At 33.6% G+C, this 22,364-nt stretch overlaps 1 protein-coding gene across 1 annotated transcript; it reads right to left on the reverse strand.

Annotated features, from left to right (window-relative positions):
- Positions 1–1,171: 1,171 nt before the first annotated feature.
- LOC126809824 (N-alpha-acetyltransferase 60) lies at positions 1,172–22,145 on the reverse strand. Its single transcript, XM_050534612.1, has 6 exons — positions 22,095–22,145; positions 13,066–13,275; positions 9,159–9,288; positions 8,892–8,988; positions 7,986–8,220; positions 1,172–6,684 (listed from the first exon to the last, which is right to left on the reverse strand). The coding sequence occupies exons 2-6, from the start codon at positions 13,173–13,175 to the stop codon at positions 6,540–6,542; spliced, it is 717 nt and encodes a 238-aa protein (XP_050390569.1). The 5' UTR covers positions 13,176–13,275; positions 22,095–22,145; the 3' UTR covers positions 1,172–6,539.
- Positions 22,146–22,364: the final 219 nt, after the last annotated feature.

Genomic DNA, 22,364 nt, shown 5'->3' on the forward strand with positions numbered 1-22,364 from the left:
TTTAGGAGACTAAAGGGGGATAATTCAATTTAAAAAAAACAAACTGCAGAATGGAAGGAAAAGTTGATTGTTATGGAAAAGATACTCTTAGTTATCAGAGATCTACTTCACAAAAACACTGATTTTAGGAGACTAAAGGGGGGATGATTCAATTTTTGTACAGAGAATTAATGGAAGGAAAAGTTGATTGATTGTTATGGAAAAGATACTCATAGTTATGAGAGATCTACTTCACAAAACAAAGATATTTAAAGGGTACATTTTATAAGTTCTTTAATTTTTATTGGCCAAGAGATGTTACAGGATTTTAACTTTCAGCGCCAATCAACAGAAAATATTTTGGTAAATTAAGGTCTATGAATACATTTAGAAAATACTGTTTGCCTTTATTCTCCCTGAAGTCTGAAATTTATAAAACCATAACTGCAAGAAACAAATGCTATAATGTAGAAGTTAACATTTGTCATGTCTAATATCTTTCAACAATCTACCCATGGTATGACCTATGAACCATGGGTTCCATGTCGGCCGTATATGCCGTTCGAGACCGAGGGCTATGGAAGATGACCGAAACTAGATCTGACCCATCGGTCATTTTGTACCTCAAAAAAATAGCGCATTTTTGAAAAAAGACAATAACCAAACATGAAAATGATCGACCTCTGCTATGTGACTATAAAATTTTATGGCTTGTTCAGAATAATACACACGTATAGAAGCCATATAATCTCTTGATTGGTGTTATAGTATAGTATATGTTATGTATACATAATTATCAATAGATTATACTGAGTCTGAACACCCAAGTTGGCTAAGCAAGTTCTTCAGGGAGTTCTGGCATGATTCCCCCTTGTCAGTTGTGCAGGATGGCAAGGAACCGTGTCTAGTCATTTGCACAGGACAAAGTACCAATTAAGGTCCCAAGTATACATTGAAGTGTATGTAAAAGAACCCTTGACAGTTGGATTAGAAATAAGAGTAGGCTGCAGCAACACTGTCGAAGGCAGAATTTCCATCATAGCACACTGCATGGTACATGCCTGTCTTCATTACCCAGGTCAGTACAAATTAGTCAGATGTTAAAGCCCATTTCATTTCATTTCACTTCACTTTCAAGCTCATGAATCAAAATGTTCCATTTAAGGGTTGATTTAAAAATAACAACACCGCATTTTATTTATAACATTTCTATTCTATATAAAATCTACATACACACATACAACCACAGATAAATTTTACATAAGTGTACTCTAATGTGTAGTGATTTTTAACTTAGAACGTGAGTCTTTACAATAGTATAGTTCAGTGTGACCATTCTAAAATAAATTGACCGACCTTAACAAATCCATTAAATCTAGGATAAACAGTAAAACATACGCCCAGCTTCATCTTTATTTTCTGTACGTCTATGGAATTAACCCATGGAGGTAAGAACATGAGAGTGTGTTTCTTATACTGGGGTAATAACACAGCACAAAACGCACACCTATCAATTTTAATGGGTTTATCTTACTAAGTGTTAATAGGATGACCAAAGATGATGACAGTGTACTTTAAAATAAAAAGTTTCCTATCCCAAAAAGAATGTTTAAACATTTCTTTTTAGACCTTTCATAAATATTCAAACAATTTTTAAAGAATGTCCTAATAAATACATTTCTTCCTATCACTTTTTGACTTTTCTATAGAATAGAATAAATATATAATAAATTATACATAAGCTTTAATTGTTTATGGACAAAATATAATTAACAGATTATTTAAATATACATCAACATTCTATTTATACACATTTGTTATAAGATCGGTATTCAATATATATACAATAAAATACACATAAATAACTGTTTAAAAACTAGCACATACTTTTGTTTTTCTTTCAGGTTTTTTTTTCCATGGCATTCAATATAATTTCAAGTGTTTATAATATGATCATTTTTGGAGACTTAATATTCTGAGCAATTATTTACAGAAGTCTCAAATTGAAATACAAGTTTGTGCTACTAACTCCAAATGTTGTTTATTTAGGCTCAGTTTGAAGATATAAAATATGATTACATGTAAAGTCTCCAGATATTTATTAAATCGTATTTGTGCTTTTCCTGCTAATAAACATTAAATTATATTACATTTGTGCTGATAACTAGTATCTGTGCAAGTAAATCTTGACCATCACAACCGAACAAAGTGAGATACTCAATCTATTTTTATACTGGACATGTAGATGTATGATCTCTCCTTTATAAATATATCATCATGCAAAGATAATTACAAAGTGATCACCTATTATGCACGTTTAAATGAGGATGCTAGTGCAATAACCTGGACAAGTGCCATTGTTTTTAAATAAGATCAGATCTTTTTAATTTTTTTTATTAAAATAAATCCATTTTTAGCAAATTTTGCTAATGAACTTGTTCATTTTTATCTTTTTATCACAGTATATGTCAATTTTAGTGTTCTGGTTTAAAAATATGCAAAAATACTATTTTTGGCAGATTGTGTGAAATGGCACTCTCCACTTTATTGCACTAGCATCCTCAATTGTGATGCGAGGTGGTCGTTTTTCTTGACAGAAGACTTGGTCAAAACTTGTCATTCTCTAGTAACTCTAATTTTTAAGGGGTTTAACTAAAAACACACACCTTGTTGGAGGTGGACATTAAACCTACAGACCAACCAACCTTGTACATCCAGAAATAATTTTGGATCCATAAGAAACAAAGATTCTCTTAATTTTCCTGTCTGAGCATTTCATCTTAGTCATTTCACATTTATGTAAAAAAATCTCACTGTCGTAGCATAAAGTTCAGATTTTTCTTGGGAGATGTTTAGATCAAATGTACAGAATTCAAACCCAAAATAATAAAGTAGATATATATATATACAGGATTGCACCCCTATTACTATGAAGATAATCAGGAATGTGTTCATATTGTAGTAGAGAATTATATTATAAATATTAGTTAATTTGAAATGCTTATGACAATATACAAGTTACCCACTAAAGGATATCCACTATTTTTTATATGTTCAACCGAACTTGTACTTATTTCTTTAAACCCAATTTACAAAGTTTCACATCAGTTGAAAGGCCTATTTCCAGAAAATAACTATTAGGTATGTACTTTATGATAAGCAAAGATCTGTATTGAAATAAAAAGAAAAAAAAACAGCATTCGGTTTCATTTTATGCATTAGGACAGCATAATGTTTAGATTTTCTTGTCAACCAGACCCGAACTATGATGTCCATGAGAGGCAAAGGTCAAGGTCACAAAATCACTTTGTTTTTGCTTAAAAACTTATTATTGAAATATTAAGCAGAATTCTATTTGTTTACTTATTTTAGTCTCATATGTGACTAACGCTATCGACTGTTGAACACAAAATATGTTATATTTCAAAACCGGCACTATCTTCGTAACCCAAATCAAACAGGCTGTCGTCTTCAAATCCATTAATACATTTTCCTATAATGTGAACAATTGTGTCAGATTTTTTTTTCAAAACCATATTATCTACAATAATGGAACATGTTCAAGATAATGTGCTCATAAAACTCTTCAGGTATGATTTAAATAAGTTGATAATCTATAAATATATAAAATAAATTGCACAAAGATAAATCTAAACAATAAATAGACAAATAGGTTATTGTTTTTTCTCTCTATACATATATCATATAACATTATTATATACAATTTCAACAATGAAAACATGAACAACGGGTCAACTAACTTACAATAATAATACATATTATACAAAACCTAATAAAATCAGTCCAACATGGAGGTTTTTATTTAACAATCCAAACATAAAAGTGCACATTCCCAAACTATTACATTTATATTGCTATACTTATTTACTCATTTTTAATTCCAGTTAAACTGTAGGATTTTCTTGTTTCTAGTACTGGGTACATTTGGAATAATTTTTGAAATGTAATGCTTTACCTCTATTCAGTTTAAAATTTATAAGGTTATTAAGGAAGAAGTATCACTTTCATATTTTTTACCTACATTGTATGAGAGCAAAAATAAACATTTTATGTGTCATAATATACTGTGTTCAAAGTTTATAAGTGATAATATCCAGTAATATGGATGAATTAATCTATTACAGATCAGAATTCATTACCAAATTTAAAGTTTGATTCCTATTTCAATCTGAGCTAGAATTTGATGAATATTATGATTCTGTGACTTAGTGGAAACATATTTCTGCCATGTTTTACTTCAGTACCATACTTCAATATCAAAACAAGGCTCAGTTTCAATGGCAGTGAAATTGATAGCCATGAGAATTTAACTGTAGGCCAATATATGTGTCATGAAATTAGAAATTCAAAGAATTAAACTATAACACACAATAAATACAGTGAAATATACAGTTTTTATGTGCAAAAACACTTACGAATATATTAAGAAATTGGGATAATACCAAAATGATCATATTCTTTGAAAAATATCTTGCTAATCTGAAGTAAACAAATCACTTGAAGGGCAAAATTTTGAAGAGAAAGCTCTGCAATAAATATTGAAGATAATTATGGGTGGGACAGACTGGTTTTCAACGCATGTAATTGCTTGGTGAATAACCAATTCAAATTTTTGAGTTTTATTAATAGCCTATTTGTATGGCTGAGCCTTTTTCACCAATCTTTCAAATCTCACACAAATAAATTTAACCTCAAAAAAGAATCCAACTTTTAAATCATTGTGAGGTTGTTATATTGAAAAAACAATTAAATAAACTTACATTTAATAATAGCTTAAAGATTCAATACAAGCCATGTAGGTACACACCAAAAATATTTCCAGACAGCTATTATTCATAAAAAATAGATTTGGTTTCTCATATTTATATATAGATTCATTAACATTGGTGAAAATTATTTTAAATCCTTGTAATAAATTTCATTTTTCCTTTAAAATCCACTCAAGATATTATTACATAACTTTCCTAAATAATAATAATGTTTCATCACTATCTATGAAAACATTAAAGATGCATTATGTGAGAGCTAAATATGCCTGTTGCAGGCTTTTTCTTCAAGCTTTAAATATAATATAAATTATTATTTAGAAATTTCTCCAAGTGACAATCCCATAATCAAATTTATCGCATGGTTTAGATATTAAATGGATTAGACAATCTGCACCATTTAATCGGTTAACGTTAAAATGGATGTCGATCATGGAAATGGTACTTGAAATTGTAGACAACACAGTTATAGATCATGACCAAATAATATATTAATCCTTGGACGAAATATTCGATTTACACTTGTCCGTTTCTATTGAAGAATTCTGTGTTGTTTTGGGGAGCCAATTAACAGTGTTAAGTGTGTTAAAGATTATTTAACAAACCGTAAACTATATTCAACTTGAATCATTTTCATTGAGATTTACTGATATTTTTTAGATATTAATGAAATCAAGATGATCCAGGTACCATTCCAAAAATGACACAAATCTGTCAATATGCAACACCAAGTGAAACAATTAAGGAAACAAGAAATTTGTACATACCCAGTATTACATGAATATATTTTCATATTTAGTTAATTGTTAATTTTCTATTTTCATATTTATTTATTCTACTTGTTCAGAAAAGAGTTGACTATTACACTTAATTGGCCATACTAGAGATTATGTTAGGCTAACTTGTAACACCATGGTTTTATTGTAATTCCCAAAAGCTGAATTCGCTAGACAGAGTCTAAATCAAGCTTCATTTATCAGAAATTGGGCTGTATTTACCTCCTTCATTTCGTATTCCTTGTCAAAACTTCAAACACTCATAATTCTTCTCAGAATAAAGTAATTTGACTAAAATTTTCAATATATTCATTTTTCATCATAAATTTTTAATCTATTATAGCAAGAAGAATGAGCTCTATATCTAAATATTACATAATGTATCTTTAATGACTAATTAGAATAAAAAGAACATATTACATGTACATACAGTCTTACTAAAAACATAATAAAATTTATCATAGAATAAAAAAAAGTCCAAATATCTGAAATGTAATAAATATTTCTGCAGCAATACAAGAAATGTTTCTCTTTCTGTACGTCAAGGGATTTGAAACTGGAACATGTTGTTACATAGAAGCCTGTCCAATCAGCTCATAGAATTTATATATTTTCAAAAATTATATTTGAACTTCACACAAATATTAATAACATCTTTCAGGGCTGCAACGATTCATCAATAAATGGTGGTATTTTTTAAATCTACGATCCCCGATAAAACCCATGTACATGATTCTGCATATAAACAAAAAAGAAAGCCCCATTTTCCTTCTGTTATATAAATAACTCAAGAATGCTCAATCAGTAAAAAAAAATAATGTCACAGTCTTTTTGTTGGTGTGTCGATGTTCACAAACACGCTTTTCTATTCGGTCAACTACATTGCAACATTTAAAATCGAGAAAAGATCATATCTTGTGTTGCTGTACATTGAATAAATATGAATATTGTTTTGTTTTTTTCAAAAAATATTGAAATCTAACACTGATGAATCTTCTTATCTACCATGTTGTTCCTGAGATGTCTGGCGCGATACCACAACAAATTTCTGCATCAAACTGCGAAGTGCCTGATAGACTTGTCTTGGAAAGGCGCAGGGTGTTAGTTTGGCTAAAACAGATCCGCAGTGTGAAATATAATCAGTGAAAAAGTTAAGAAAAAAGAAATAATTGACTATTGTAGATTACTAATATTATTATTAACATGTTATTCAATGCCTATTCCCAGTGATTTTTTTTTAAGAGGGTCACATCACTAGTTCACATCTCTATTATATTTGTTAGTAATGAGTGATTCACAGCTGCTGCAGTGTCTGCCTGTCCCACAATATTACATAATACATTCTTACTACATACAACCAAACACACAGGGCCCTGCAACACCTTTTAAATAATTACATGTACTGATGTACCAAAAGCCTTATTAATGTAAGGATCAAATGTTCTTTGATTTAAACAAAATAAGGATAAAAAGAATTAGTTTGATCTGATGTGTGAACTTCTAATCAAGTACTGGTTTTAGTAATGTCAGTTGAATATTTCTACCAATGGTAATCAAGTACTGGTTCTAATAATGTCAGTTGAATGTGTCTTCCAATGGTAATCAAGTACTGGTTCTAATAATGTCAGTCCTCTATGGTTACCATTGGTAATCAGTGTTTATCAAGTAATGATTTTAATATTGTAAACACACTATAGTTACCAGTGGTAATCAAGTAGTGATTTTAAATTTGTGAGTCCACTATGTTTACCAGTGTTAATCAAGTAATGATTTTAATATTGTCAGTCCACTATGGTTACTTGTGGTAATCAAGTAATGATTTTAATATTGTCAGTCCACTATGATTACCAGTAGTAATCATGTAATGATTTTAATATTGTCAGTCCACTATGGTTACTCGTAATCAAGTAACGATTTTAATATTGTCAGTCCACTATATGTTTACCAGTGTTAATCAAGTAATGATTTTAATATTGTCAGCCCACTAGGGTTACCATTGGTAATCATGATTTTAATATTTTTTCAGCCAACTGTGTGGTAAGTTGTGGTTATCAAGTATAGATTTAAATGTTTGTCCACTGTGGGAACCAAGTACCGATTGTCCACTATGTTAATCAAAATACTGATTTTAGTTATGCCAGTCTACTATAGTTATGAATGGTAAGCATTTACTGATTTTAACTTACGTGAAAGCAGTTAAAGATTTTGTTATTAACGGCCAAGAACTCACATTCTTGTTATATTTTCATAGCTGACTGACTGGCATTTGAATTTGGCCGGTTTAAGTGTGAGAGACAGTATAGTGAAACCCTTAGGACTCGTTAACTATAACACTATAGGAAGCAGTGGTTTTGGTATAAAATAGTGAATACTAATACACTTTATCCAAGTCAAAACAAAATGTGACTGTATATTAAAAGCTAAATATTTTTTTAAAGGATATAGAACGGACCAAGGTGGCTGTCCTCCATTGGTATATAAAACATATGAGTAACCATGTCTTGATTTTCCTTGTATGAAATAATAATATGGAAGGAAACTGTGAGGTCGAAAGTTGCGTCGCTCGTAAAATCTTAAAGCGTCACCATTTGATTCAAGCACATGTAAATATACAGCTTTACAGTTAAAAAATTCCTTTGTTGTTAGATGAGATAGTAAACTATCCAATAGAAGTGACGCTGAAAAAATAAAACCATTTATTAGCATATTTATATGGAATACAATCACTGATCTATCATACAAAAATAGTGATATTTCTTAGGTGTTCTCTTTTCGTTTTTAAGCACAAATGTTGTGTTATGTGTAAAACAAACAGTGATTGTATTGCATATAAATGGTTATTGTGTTTTTAATGTGCTCAATTGCTAAATAAAATACCACTCAAGGATGACAGTAAATTGTACTACTAGAAGAAAATGTATTGTAAAAAACAGTATGACAATAAATGCAATAGCTGAACTGACTAGGCACTACAACAATGAGAGAGAGAGAGAGAGAGAGAGAATGGGGTTTAAGTACACTCGACACAAACTAGGTCATTTCGGGACTAACATATGGTTTAATTTTATTTCAATAATTCGCTTGCGCGTAGGGTGTCTTTAGCAGTGGGAGGAAACCGGAGGACCCGGAGAAAACCTACGAGGATGGACAGGCGACCCTACTCCTTGTCACGTACAACCGGGGATTCGAAACCACGGCAGTCGTCTCAATGACAGACTTTATGATACAGCACGTGCACGCTAACCATTCAGCCATCCAACCCCCCCTACAACAATGAGAAATGTTTCTTATATTCAAAGAATATTGAATATTGAATAACCATGCACATAATGTGCATGAATGAACTTACCGATTCCGTTTCTCCTGAAATCTTCTACAACTCCAAGACTTAAAATATAGGCCACCTGGACAGTTGGTGGAAAACATGTTGCCAAAATATCGGCATCCTGTAAAATATTTAAATCAATTAACAAAAGGATGCACATATTAACATTATAACCCAAATCAGATATATGACAATCTTATTTTTATGAAGAAAGTCAATTAATAAATCCAGGATTTCATTTATTTGACACTAATGTTCAGAGTATCATAAACCATAATTGATTAATGTTACCTCTTTGTTCAGTTTGACTTTTGGTTTGATTTCTGCTACAATAAGTCCAATAATACGGGAATGATAAGTAGCTGCCAGTGAGAAGAAACGTGAGCTGGATGTGATGTCATCATACCAGGAATCAGGGTACCTGAAATATACAACCATTAAAAGAGTGCCTATGATATTTGAGATTGTGTAATCTTGAATGATCCATGTCAGTATAACAAACCAAGTAATATTACTTAAAAAGCATAATGAATTTAATAACTAACAACCAAAAGTAATCCCTAATGAAATTCACCAATGTACAGAAATTTGTATAAGCTGAAATTTCATTTTTTTAACATAGTCTTGGATTGACAGTTTAGACAGATTTTGGAAGATCTTATCAGGTCTTTGAAATTGAAAGAGGGATAATTTTCCTTTGTATCCAGTAAAGCAAGAATATTTGTTTTAACAGTTTGCTGGCCTCGGTTATATTGAACTGTATTGATCATTGTTTGGGCTAGAAAAAAATAAGTGATAAAAATAACAGCATTAGTTTTTGATCAATCAGTCTTTAATGTGCTTATGATTAGCATCATCAAAATAACACTCATCATGTTAGTAAGACATATAATCAATCTGGCAAAGAATCAAGTCACATGAATTGCTGCCAAACCATATTATTAAACATTAATACAATAGGAATAATTTTACAGCATAACATGAACAATCCCTGTTCCATACATAATTAGGAAAAAATACCAAGCTAAGCACATGTTCCTATTTCTGTTTATTTTTCTGAATTTATCTTTAAATCTGATATAAAAAAAATTAAGTGTACAGAAAATGTTTTAGTAAAATTACAATACTTTCACTGTACAAAGAGAGAGAGAAATGGGGTTTAACGTCCACTCGACACAAACTAGGTCATTTCGAGACTAACATATGGTTTAATTTTTTATTTCAATAATTCGCTTGCGCGTAGGGGTCTTTAGCAGTGGGAGGAAACCGGAGGGCCCGGAGAAAACCCACGAGGTTGGACAGGCGACGCTACTCCTTGTCACGTACAACCGGGGATTCGAAACCACCCCAGTTGACTCAATGACAGACTTTATGATAGAGCGCGCGCACGCTAACCATTCAGCCATCCAACCCCCCTTCACTGTACAATGATTTTACATTGTTTTGTTGACTATCATAACATAGTTTAATACATGTATTCCGTTTTATTTGCATGTAATTCAAATTATGTCCATGCAATCTGATTAAAATACAGATGTAGATTTCGTTACATTTTTTTTTATACTTTCGATGGTCTAAACTACATGAACATCTGACCAGTTGTAGTGAGGTCAGACTTTTTATTAACCAATCAGCGTTGATGTTTCTGGTGGGACACCCACAGTTCCACGCATCACATGCTAAGAACTCGCCGCAACAGACCGTTTCAAAGTCTAACTAATAATGATTAGTTTGGTTTCCAAAGTGTTCATCTATATATTGCTCCACATTTTTGTTAACTGATCATTATTTGCTTCATAACGATACCTATATGTGTATTGAAACGTAGCATGTTAAGAAAATTCAGGAGTAGTATATCCATATAAAAAGATAGGTTGCCAGGCAACGAAACATACGCCCACAGCAGATAAAGCGTCCGGGCAGTCAACAAGTGTATTGTCGCATATTTTTACTTTTTTTGGTAATGAAACATTTTTAATACACTAAAATCTCATTAAGAGTAACAACTCATGAAGTAATTATCAATCTGAAGTCAATCGGATGATAACTTTAGCCTCCAGAGCGACACAAGATTTTTCAAAGTGATCAAGGGCCATAATTATCGGAAATCGTTGAAAATCAATAGGATTATTTGTCTCATAACCTCAAACACTGTGTATAAATTTAAAGTCAATCAGATATTAACTTTAGCCTCTAGAGCATTCACAAGATTTTTTTAAGTGATCAAGGGCCATAACTCTGGCAGTAATTATAGGAAATTGCCGAAAATCAATAGGCTTCTTCGTCTTATGACCGTAAACACTGTGTATAAATTTAAAGTCAATCGGATATGAACTTTAGCCTACAAGAGTTTTCAAAGTGATCAAGGGCCATAACTCTAGCAGTAATTATCGGAAATCTCTGAAAATCAATAGGCTTCTTCGTCTCATGACCTTAAACACTGTGTATAAATTTACAGTCAATCGGATATTAACTTTGATCTCTAGAGGTTCCACAAGATTTTTTGAAGTGATCAAGGGTCATAACTCTGGCAGTAATTATAGGAAATCGCTGAAAATCAACAGGCCTCTTCGTCTCATGACCTTAAACACTGTGTATAATAAATTCAAAGTCAATCGGATATTAACTTTAGCCACTAGAGCGCCCACAAGCAATTGTCGACGCCGGACCGACGACAATATACGACCATCATTAGGGTGTAACAGTGACACATTTAAACGTTTTTTAAAATCAGATAAAAATTGTGACCTCTAGTGGGTCGACAAGCTAAAAATGCGATTTTTCGTACAATCAAGGGCCATAATTCAGGAAGTTATGCTACAATCCGATATGAGTGAATACCGAAAGAAACCAAGATCGTTGGGTAAAAAACATGTATTTCAAGTTTCATCAACATCGGTCCGCAAACTTTGATATACCATATACATGTATTTACACTATTTGCATACGAGGGGCAGCCATTTTAAGCGGCAGTTTTGGTCTTATTATCACGAAATTTGATTTCAGCCATCATTAGGGTATAACGGCGATAAATTCAAACTGTTTTTTAAATCGGATAAAAATTGTTACCTGTAGAGGGACCACAAGCTAAAAACATGAGTTTTCGTACAATCAAGGGCCATAATTCAGGAGGTTAGAATCCGATATGTGCTAATATCGAAATGAACCAAGATCTTTGGATTATAAATATGTGTTTCAAGTTTCATCAAAATCGAATCAAAATTATGACCTCCACAACCTTGATATACCATATTTTTACACTATTTGGTACGAGAGGCAGCAGTTTTGTCCAGCAGTTTTCACGAAATTCGAACACAAGCATCATTACAGTGTAACATTGATATATTAGAATGGTTTATTATATCGGATAATAATAAATGTGACCTCTAGAGGGACCACAAGCTAAAAACATGATTTTTTGTACAATCAGGGGCCATAATTCAGGAAGTTACGATCCGATATGTGCAAATATCAAAAGGAATCAAGATCTTTGACTTATAAACATACATTTCAAGTTTCATCAAAATCAGATGAAAATTGTGACCTCTAGAGTGTCCGCAAGCTAAAAACAAGATTTTTTGTACAATCAGGGGCCATATTCCATGAAGTTATGGTGGGATATATGCCAATATTGAAACGAACCAAGATCTTTGGGTGACTGATAGACCTTTATTTTATGTTTCGTCAAAATCGAATAAAAATTCTGACGGACAGATGTCCAGATGGACAGGGGGGACGACAATATATGTCTACATGAAAATGTGGGCATATAATAAAACCGGTAAATTAAATTAGTGAACAGATTTGCAATTTGGTTGGGTTTTTTTTATCAAAACATAGTACCTTCCTACAAGAAACATCTCTTTTTGATGCGATGACATCATGTTCTATTTCTTTTTTTTAGGACATATCTAAAATTTGCTCATTTATCTAACTTAAAAACAAAAAGATATTGGTGGGAAGTTTAATTGTTTTGAAAACTGTCAATGATTGCAGCATATTTAACATACATTCAATAACAAATTGTTATTAAATATAAGCTTACACACAACCTGGTGATTTTGATTTTAAACTTCCTCAGACATTAAATTTTGTGACATACTCTGGACAACAATTAACCTTAAATTTCACACAACAAAATAATCATTTCTACAGTTGTACATATGACGTAAGTAAAATTATAAAGAATGCTACTTACTCTATAGGAAACCAGTCAGCGCATAGTTTCTTTACTTCAACTAAATCCCCTGGACAAAGGAATCTTAGCTGTACTTCTTGTTGAAGGTGTAGAGACAAAACTTTGCTCATGAAGGCATGTTATAGTGGCACCACACACACTGTGGCTACATTCCACAAGCTCAGTATTGGGACATCAGATAGTAGCGTTTGATCTCTCCTGATCTAAATGCTGTAACAAACAGTTGAATTCATCAATAAATGCATATAATATCAACTAGGATTAAGGTTTACAACCAGTCAAGCTGTATGAAATGCATAACATAAACATTGTTACTGCAGCATAATATTATGACTATTGTATATTATATGTACATTTTGTACACAAAAATACATACAATGCAACTACATACCAACAAATTTATTCAAATGTGACTTTACCAAATGAAACAGCCATATATAGTATACATGTATAGTAAATGTCGTACTGATATATATACAATAAGTTTAAAAACTTCCACCTAATTTCCCCATGGTTATGGAGGCATGGCTTACTAAAGAATTCAAAAGGTTTTTGATCCAATCACAAGCTAGTGAATGTACATGGTGATTCATATTTAGTGCCCGACAAAAATAATTTCTAGATGAACTTTTTATTGATATATGCAAGATGGTTGACAAACTGTTTGTTTGTAAAAACATTATTTATCGAGAATGTTATCATAATACTGGTTTTCATTATTATGTTTTTAATTAAAAAATCTCCTCAGCAACTTTTAAAAAGCTCCTTCTTTTTCAACTAACCAATTCAATTTATCTGTGCGTCTTTCAACTTGATCTATTATTACAGTCTTGAAATACACTTACATATCTCTACACGATTTAAACAAATTCTGAATAAAACAAATCTTCTATCAAAATGATGACACCCATCCTGTTCAGTCAACATTTGTCTTTCAAAACAAAACAGAATCTAAATAAAATTTGATGGTTTGTTCCCAGGAGAATTTAAAGATATTAGACTGCCTGTTTCTTTGTGGAGATGTGACACTGCATGGATATTAACTGCATGGGTTCCATGGCATGACATACATGTACAGGACACCAACCACTCCCTTGTTAAGAGTACATGACATGTACATATACATATTTAGAAGTCATCAATTAATAATCAATCCCTGTATAATTATGATGTTATTTATTAGTGGTATATTAATAATTTCTCTAACAATTAGAAAATTTCTACAGGTATATTTGTGTTTTCTTGAGTAGCAATATCCATATACCATTCCAACTTTCACTGTTATCAGATTGTGATTTAGAAATAGAAGATTTAGAAGAATTAAACCAGCGGCTGCCAGGCAAGATACCCCCACATTTTGCAAGAGATGGATGGAAAACAAGATAAAAACAAAAGCGATTTTTTGTACAATCAGGGGCCGTAATCCAGAAAGTTATGGTTTGAAATGCGCCAATAAATATCAAAAGGGACCGAGATCTTAGGGATATAAAGGTATGTTTAAAGTTTCATCAAAATCGGATAAAAATTGTGACCTCTAGAGGGTCCACCACCTTCGTATTACATACTTTTACACAATATGCGAAATTCGAATTCAACCTTCATTATGGTGGAATGGTGATATATCTAAATGGTTTTTATAAATTGGAAAAAAAATTGTGACCTCTAGAGAATCTACAAGCTAAAAATGTGATTTTTCGAACAATCAGGGGCCATAATCCTGGAAGTTACGTTCAGATATGTGCGATTATCTTAGCGTGTAACGGTGATATATTCACATATTTTTTAAACTTGAATAAAAATTGTGACATGGGGTTTAACGTCCAACTGTTCTGCTCCGAAATGGGCTAATGAAGACAGCATATGCCATACAGTGTGCGACATTACGGCCTACTCTTATATCGAATTCCAACTGTCAAGGGATGTTTTATGTGCTCGCCAATGGGTACACAGGGCTTCGGTTTTTCGAACCATCCGAATGACTAGACAGCTGTCCTTGTCAGGCCCTCCGTCCTGCATCACTGACAAGGGAGAGTCATGCCACCGTGATCCCCGACCTCTAGAGAGACCACAAGCTAAAAACGCGATTTTACTTTCAAACAGGGCCCATAGTTTCATCAAAATCGGATAGAAATTGTGACTTCTGGAGTGTCCACAGCCTTGGTATTACATACTTTTACACTATTTGTGTACTACAATGAGCGGCCATTTTGTCTGGCAGTTTCAGTCAGAATTTTAGGAAATTCTAACACAACCTTCATTTTTGTGTGACGGCGATATATTTAAACGGCAGTCCATATAAAAAAATAAGATGTCAATGTCCATCAATTTTACAGCACCCCTGAGAACACAGTGGCAATTAAAATACATGTTTAGCTGAATATCAAAAGATCGACATTTGACATGAATTTTTTAAAGATTAGCCAAATATTAAAATGAATAGTGGTTTCATCTCTGTATACCCACAGACATCGGTCTGTTTATAATGACATCGTCGGTGGGCGATCAAAACCTCGTATATCGGATTTTATTAAGTTTTCAGGGGAAACAAAAAACTGTCTGCGGTCCCGGATTTTTTATTGAATGTGATTATATTTCTAATTTATGAACTAAATTGTGGAAAATTTAATATGGGAAGGTTATTTTTGGGATAATTTTAGGGGTTTATGTGCTGTGGCTATATACGACATTTTGTCTTGTGAAATGGCGGCGTATGTGATATACGACGTTCTGTTCACAAACTATAAGCCTGTTCTGAGTATATACGACGTTTTGTTCTTAATAACCTATTTACACAGATTATTTTTTAGGGTAATTTACCTAGTACAGTGACGGAGGCAGGATATTTTTTTATCGGCCGGGAGGGGGGGGGTGCGGAGCAAATCGGGTGTCAGTGGTGGATTGTGAAGCTTATCTGCACCCGAATACAACACTCAATTTCATCAGCTGTAGCTGACATAATTCAAGGCAAATAACCCTGAGCCATAATATTCAAGACATAATTCAAGGTAAGTAATCCAAGGCTATAATATTCAGGACATAATTTAAGGTAAGTTACCTAGGGTAATAGCATCTACTACACAATTCCAGGTAAGTTTTCTGGTAGGTAAATAGCCTTGGATCGGTTCTGGTAGGTAAATATAGCCTTGGATAGGGATGATACTGAATACGCAACCTAAGATAAGATATCAAGTGTCGTGATATTTACTCCATAAACAGGAGTTATAAACAGAACCCAATGTACGTTTAGCCAGGAGCATGGAATCTATTAGAGAAAAGCTATCGAATTAGACTTTTCAAAAAATGTTGTGAAGACTTGTTCTAGGTACATCATGTCTGACGATGATCGGCAGTAATGGGACGGCAATTTAGATAAAGGGTCTAGAAATCTTTTAGCGGTTAAATATGTAGACGATTCTCTGTTCTTGGATTTTTTTCTCTTTTCGGTCGAGCCAGGTGTTGTGCCGTTTTTGGAACGGTCGAACCATCTGTACACCATTTTTTCTCCGAGAGCAAACGTCGATAAAACATATTCTTGCAGACCTGTAGTCTGTCATTGTTTTTAATTAAGTGGTAATGGTAAGTAGTTTGCTTTCTGTATGTCTTTTTTTCCGTTTCGCATACGGTTCTATCCTTGACATTACATTTTTTTACAAGATTTACTATGTATACCTCTTTTTGGTCCCAACTCATCTTCCAGAATGCTTCAAATAGATTACGCCTGTCATCCTCTGTAAATTTTGAACATAATTTGCTAGGATTTGGAGCTTTACACTTTGATGTACAGGACGATGGTGTAAGTGTTTTTCCTGATCTCTTAGCAGCATATTTTTAATGTCCAACATTATGAGCTAAACCCATGTATGGTTTACCATGCATGCGTAATAGTTGGTTGTTGTTCTTAAGCCAAACTGCTGGATCAGAGCACCCTTTTTAGCTCTTTTTAGTATCTCAGCTGATATTGATTCTTCAGCGGATTCTATTGCTTTGTTTTCTTCAATTGCAATTGCGACCGACTCGACTGTGGCAATCCTGTAACTGTCAACAGATAATTAGACTGTGTTGATGCTGAAGCATTGTAAATATTTATGGAAGCAAGGACCAACTCCCCAACGATGATGAAGCGGGGCTAGAATTTGTCTGCGAATCGAAATCAAGGTAAGTTCTTTTGGTTGATGTTGGAGCGAGGTAAATGTTGGTTACTGAAGGTGGTGCGTGAGCGAGGTAAGAACTGGTTAGTGAAAATGGTGTTAAATTTACATAAGTACTGGTTACTAGAGGTTGTGCTTGGTCGAGGTAAGAACTAGTTACTGGAAGTGATGCTGGGGATTGTAAGTGCCGGTTACTAGAGGTGGTGCTTGAGCGAGGTAAGTACTAGTTTCTGGAAGTGATGCTGGGGGGTTGTAAGTACCGGTTACTAAAGGTGGTGTTTGAGCAAGGTATGTACTAGTTACCGAAGGTGATGCTGTAGGGTTGTAAGTACCGGTTACTAGAGCTTGTGCCTGAGCGAGGCAAGTACTAGTTACCGAAGGTGATGCTGAAGGGATGTAAGTACCGGTTACTAGAGGTGGTGCTTGAGCGAGGTAAGTATTGGTTACCAGAGGTGATGCCGAAGGGATGTAAGTATTGGTTACTATAGGTGGTGCTTGAGCGAGGTAAGTGCTGGTTACCAGAGGTGAATCTGAAGGGATGTGATTAGAGGTGGTAAAGGAATGTAAGTACTGGTTACTGGGTGGGGGGGCTAAAGGTATGTAAGTACCATTTACTTGATGTGTTGCCGGAGTGGGATGAATACTGATTAGTGGTGATGGTTCTGGAGCGAAGTAATTATTGGTTATTGGAGGTGGTGCTAGGGCAGGTAAGTACTGGTTTCACGAGGTGGCACTGAGGACTGGTAAGTTCTTAGGCCTGGAAATGATGTTGAAACAAGGTAAGTACTGGTTGCATGAGGTGGTGTTGGAGCAAGGTACGTAAATCTTGTAAAGAAATGTAATGTCAAGGATAGAACCGTATGCGAAACGGAAGAAAAGGCATACAGAAAGCAAACTACTTACCATTACCACTTAATTAAAAACAATGACAGACTACAGGTCTGCAAGAATATGTTTTATCGACGTTTGCTCTCGGAGAACAAAGGGTGTACAGATGGTTCGACCGTTCCAAAAACGGTACAACACCTGGCTCGACCGAAAAGAGAAAAAATCCAAGAATAGAGAATCGTCTACATATTTAACCGCTAAAAGATTTATAGACCCTTTATCTAAATTGCCGTCCCATTACTGCCGATCATCGTCAGACAAGATGTACCTAGAACAAGTCTTCACAACAGTTTTTGAAAAGTCTAATTCGATAGCTTTTCTCTAATAGATTCCATGCTCCTGGCTAAACGTACATTGGGTTTTGTTTATAACTCCTGTTTATGGAGTAAATATCACGAAACTTGATATCTGATCTTAGGTTGCGTATTCAGTATCATCCCTATCCAAGGCTATATTTACCTACCAGAACCGATCCAAGGCTATTTACCTACCAGAAAACTTACCTGGAATTGTGTAGTAGATGCTATGACCCTAGGTAGCTTACCTTGAATTATGTCGTGGATATTATAGCCTTGGATTACTTACCCTGAATTATGTCTTGGTTATTATGGCTCAGGGCTATTTACCTTGAATTATGTCAGCTACAGCTGATGAAATTGAGTGTTATATTCGGGTGCAGATAAGCTTCATAATCCACCATTGACACCCTGATTTTTCCCGATTTGCTCCGCCCCCCACCCCCCCACGGCCGATAAAAAAAAATATCCTGCGTCCGCCACTGTACTAGGTAAATTACCCTAAAAATAATCTGTGTAAATAGGTTATTCGAATTGAAGGAGATCTGAAGCATACGTTTCCCCCTTGAGAAAGACGAATTCGAATACGTCATTGTAATGGGCACCTGAAACAAATAAGAATAATAATAAAACAGTTTGACAAAACTTAAGACTTAGTAATGAGAAATTAAATTCTTAAGTAAGCTGGTTCGTTCGATTGTCTAAAAGTTCAAGACTATTGTTTTCTTTTTTTTTTCATCTAGATTTGGGACACAGTTTTACCTCTTTCTACTCTTTCTAACGTGAATTCCTCTATCATTTAGATTCAAAATACTACTATTATGTCAAAATGGACAGGCTGTGTTAGACAAAACTTAAGACTTAGTAATGTGAAATTAAATTCTTACCTTGTTAGCCTGTAGCCTGCGTCGATGTCAATTAGGAGATACGACTTTTTGGTTCTTAAAAACCACGTGACTTTGAAAGATGTTTTATGACAAACTGGCGTATATAAGATACGACATTTTGGTTTGTAGAAAATTTCACGAATCAGAATACGATGTTTAGTCACATGCCTATAACTTGAGTTCTGACTGGATTACAACTACCGCGAATAGAGCATTCGACGCGCCATTAATTTACGATTCTAACCATGTAAAAAACGTTTTTGGCGCCAAAATTGATATACGTGGTTTTGATCGCCCACCGACGACATGTTATATAGAGGCAGAGAGAGATGTCTATAAATTTAATAATTTAACACTTTAATGTTAGTCCCATCCGGGCATAGATAAATAAATATATTGTGCAGTATGATGTTTGTTATGAAAAAAGAGCAATTTGTCGGATAAAGTAGAGTGAAACATAATGGCATGTAATACGGAAAGAGAGAGAGATAAAGACCTCTATAACTATAAACCTAATAATTTAATGCTTTATTTTTTGTCCCGCAGATAAATAATATATTGTGCCGTATGATGTTTGTTATGAAAAAAGAACACATTGCTGAATCAAGTACGCTGATAAATCTGACCAGTTTTCTACTAGTTTAGGGCAAATACTGCATCTGTATTGTGTAAATCAAGAATTAAAAAGCTTTTCAGTGCTGACTCTTTCCGACATTGATTTTTAATTTCGGAAATAACAGATTTACTAAATGGTCCAGCAATTTCGTCGAGATTTGCTAAAATTTTGGTTAATGCTGTTAATGCATTTTGTGAAGATTTATCAGCAATTTCACAAAGACTAAGAATAAGTGGCATATGTGTCGAGTCAATGAGAACCAAATTTTGTAGTTGTCTGTATACATGTATAATGTGCTGATGTTAAGGTTTCCGAAACATGTTTTAAAGATACACATGATATTCTTTGAACTGTAAATTTTGATGGAGTGTAATTAGATTTTAGTCCCATGACAGCCAAACATGCGGTTATAATGGCTGCTACATTATCATTCAAAACGTTTAGATTTTTAAGTTCTGTGACCAAATTATGGCATTCTGAGGTGTATCTTTGATTTTCGATATCATACAAAATTACTTCATTCTTCAAGGTTTGGACTTGCAACCATTTTTTTTTTTACCTGCCAATTGTTTTTTATTTTCATTATTAGCCTTTATGCGAATCATTTCTTTTCTAGCCTTTCTAAGTGGATTATTTAACTGGGCGATTGTTCTTTTATGACACTTTGACAATCGCCGCAAATATCTATTTTTCCTAATTAAATCGGTCAAGGTAGCTTCAGCAGATGTCTGAGTCTCTCTATTATGAAATTAATTTCACTACTAAACCGATGGAGTCTCGTCCGCTATCCCCGGGAAAAATTGGTGTGTCAAGAAAATCGTCAGATGATTTTATAGATTTATTGGACTCGATCAACTCTTAAGGCCACAAAATAAATAAATAAGATACTCTAAAAATAATTTACACCAAGTTACCTAAAATTGTCTGGAAAATAAAGACTACAAATAAAAATTTTGTTTCGGTTATTTTCCGGTCTCAAATAGTTCTGCGTATTTAGAGCTAGCAAATATTTATTTCCTAAACTCACAAGAGCGGCACGTAAACGAAGGTTGTAGGCTAACCACTAAATAAAAGTAAATCTCAAAGTATTGTAATGAGTTTATCTTGCCGCGGCAATGAGTTTGAACTTTAGAAAAGAAACAAAGCTATTACAGCTAGGTCTGTTCCAAAATCTCCATTCAAAGTAAAAAATTAAATCAACGGGTGCAATCGAAATTTTGGTCCACGTTCGCTGTAAAATAACCAAGAAAGTCAAAGTGCGTAATGGGTGTATTTTTTACTCGGCTTTATATACCAATATGTCTGTTTAAAAGCTATTTGTGACGTATATTTGCTGGGATTAACCATTGCTCACTCCAGAAAATCTCCTCGATGGTGCAGTCATACAGACAAGTGTGTCAGTTTTTATAAGGACAAATTATTGAGCCGTGAACCAGTCTACCGACATGCAAGGTACTTGTGGAAGCAGAAGGATTTTAAGGTTTTAATTCCATGTTTTCGATGTGTTAAGGGAGAGAACTACCATAACAATAAGAATTGACTCAGGGATCGAGTCAAATGGATCCAATCGAGTTATCGTGTATCGCTAATGTACGTGTGCAGTGGTTGCTACAATTTCCAATTTCAGTGGTACGTTTTTGAAATTGCACGCCAGGCAAAAATAGTCAACTTTATCACGCATGGATTTATTTCCTTCACGCTTGAAGCTTTAGGTTGCTTGTCGGAATTTAGTAAGCATTTTCAATGCATGCGTGAGATCTTGGCGAAATGGGACATACTCTGCTGATTGGCCTACATTTCGGACATCACAAATGACAAGACAAGTTACAAAAGCTCTCAAACCATATAGGCCTATTCTATATTTTGGCAAATTTATTTGGCCAGTCTCTGTTTTAATCAAAAAATAGAAAACACATAGATCAATTACCATACTCTGATGACTATAAGTATGACAACATTCGACGAGCACGGCCACAGTGAATGACAGGCAGTTGAGGTCAGCTGTTGGCTGTTGGGTTCCGATCAAGGAAGAAGAGTTCATAAATTTCACGACGTAAAATATCCTTGGACCTCAAATTTGTAGGTCAATAACGATATTTCTATGATTTCTACAACAACATGATTTCAATAATCACAATTAGTACATAAAAAAAGGATTTTGAGGCAAAGGTGAAGATATTTTGACATTACTTACATGTTTGTATACCTTCTTTGCATACTGTTCTCAACCGGAAGCAAAATAATATAACCGGAAGCTCGGTGGTAAAATAAAAAGAATAGAATAACTTTAAAGCGAAAACGATAACAACATCCATATATATATTAAAAACTCATTGTAATATTTTTTTCATGATATTGTGGCAGTATTTGTTATTCTATATACTTCCATTACAGAATATACACTTATTTTACAATTTATCGCGCTGTTTCTTTTCGGGATTTTTTCATTTTTTAAAACTTACAT

Source organism: Patella vulgata, chromosome 2, assembly GCF_932274485.2.
Source record: "Patella vulgata chromosome 2, xgPatVulg1.2, whole genome shotgun sequence".
Lineage (NCBI taxonomy): Eukaryota > Metazoa > Mollusca > Gastropoda > Patellidae > Patella > Patella vulgata.

Excerpts from the sequence above, each read along its gene's own strand:
- LOC126809824 (XM_050534612.1), bottom strand. The coding sequence starts at position 13,175 with ATGAGCAAAGTTTTGTCTCTACACCTTCAACAAGAAGTACAGCTAAGA. Across the intron at positions 8,221-8,891 it reads TTTCAGGAGAAACGGAATCG|CGTCACTTCTATTGGATAGT; the intron begins GTAAGTTCATTC and ends TTATTTTTTCAG. Across the intron at positions 6,685-7,985 it reads CAGCCACCTTGGTCCGTTCT|TGATTATATTTCACACTGCG; the intron begins ATATCCTTTAAA and ends TAACTTTTTCAC.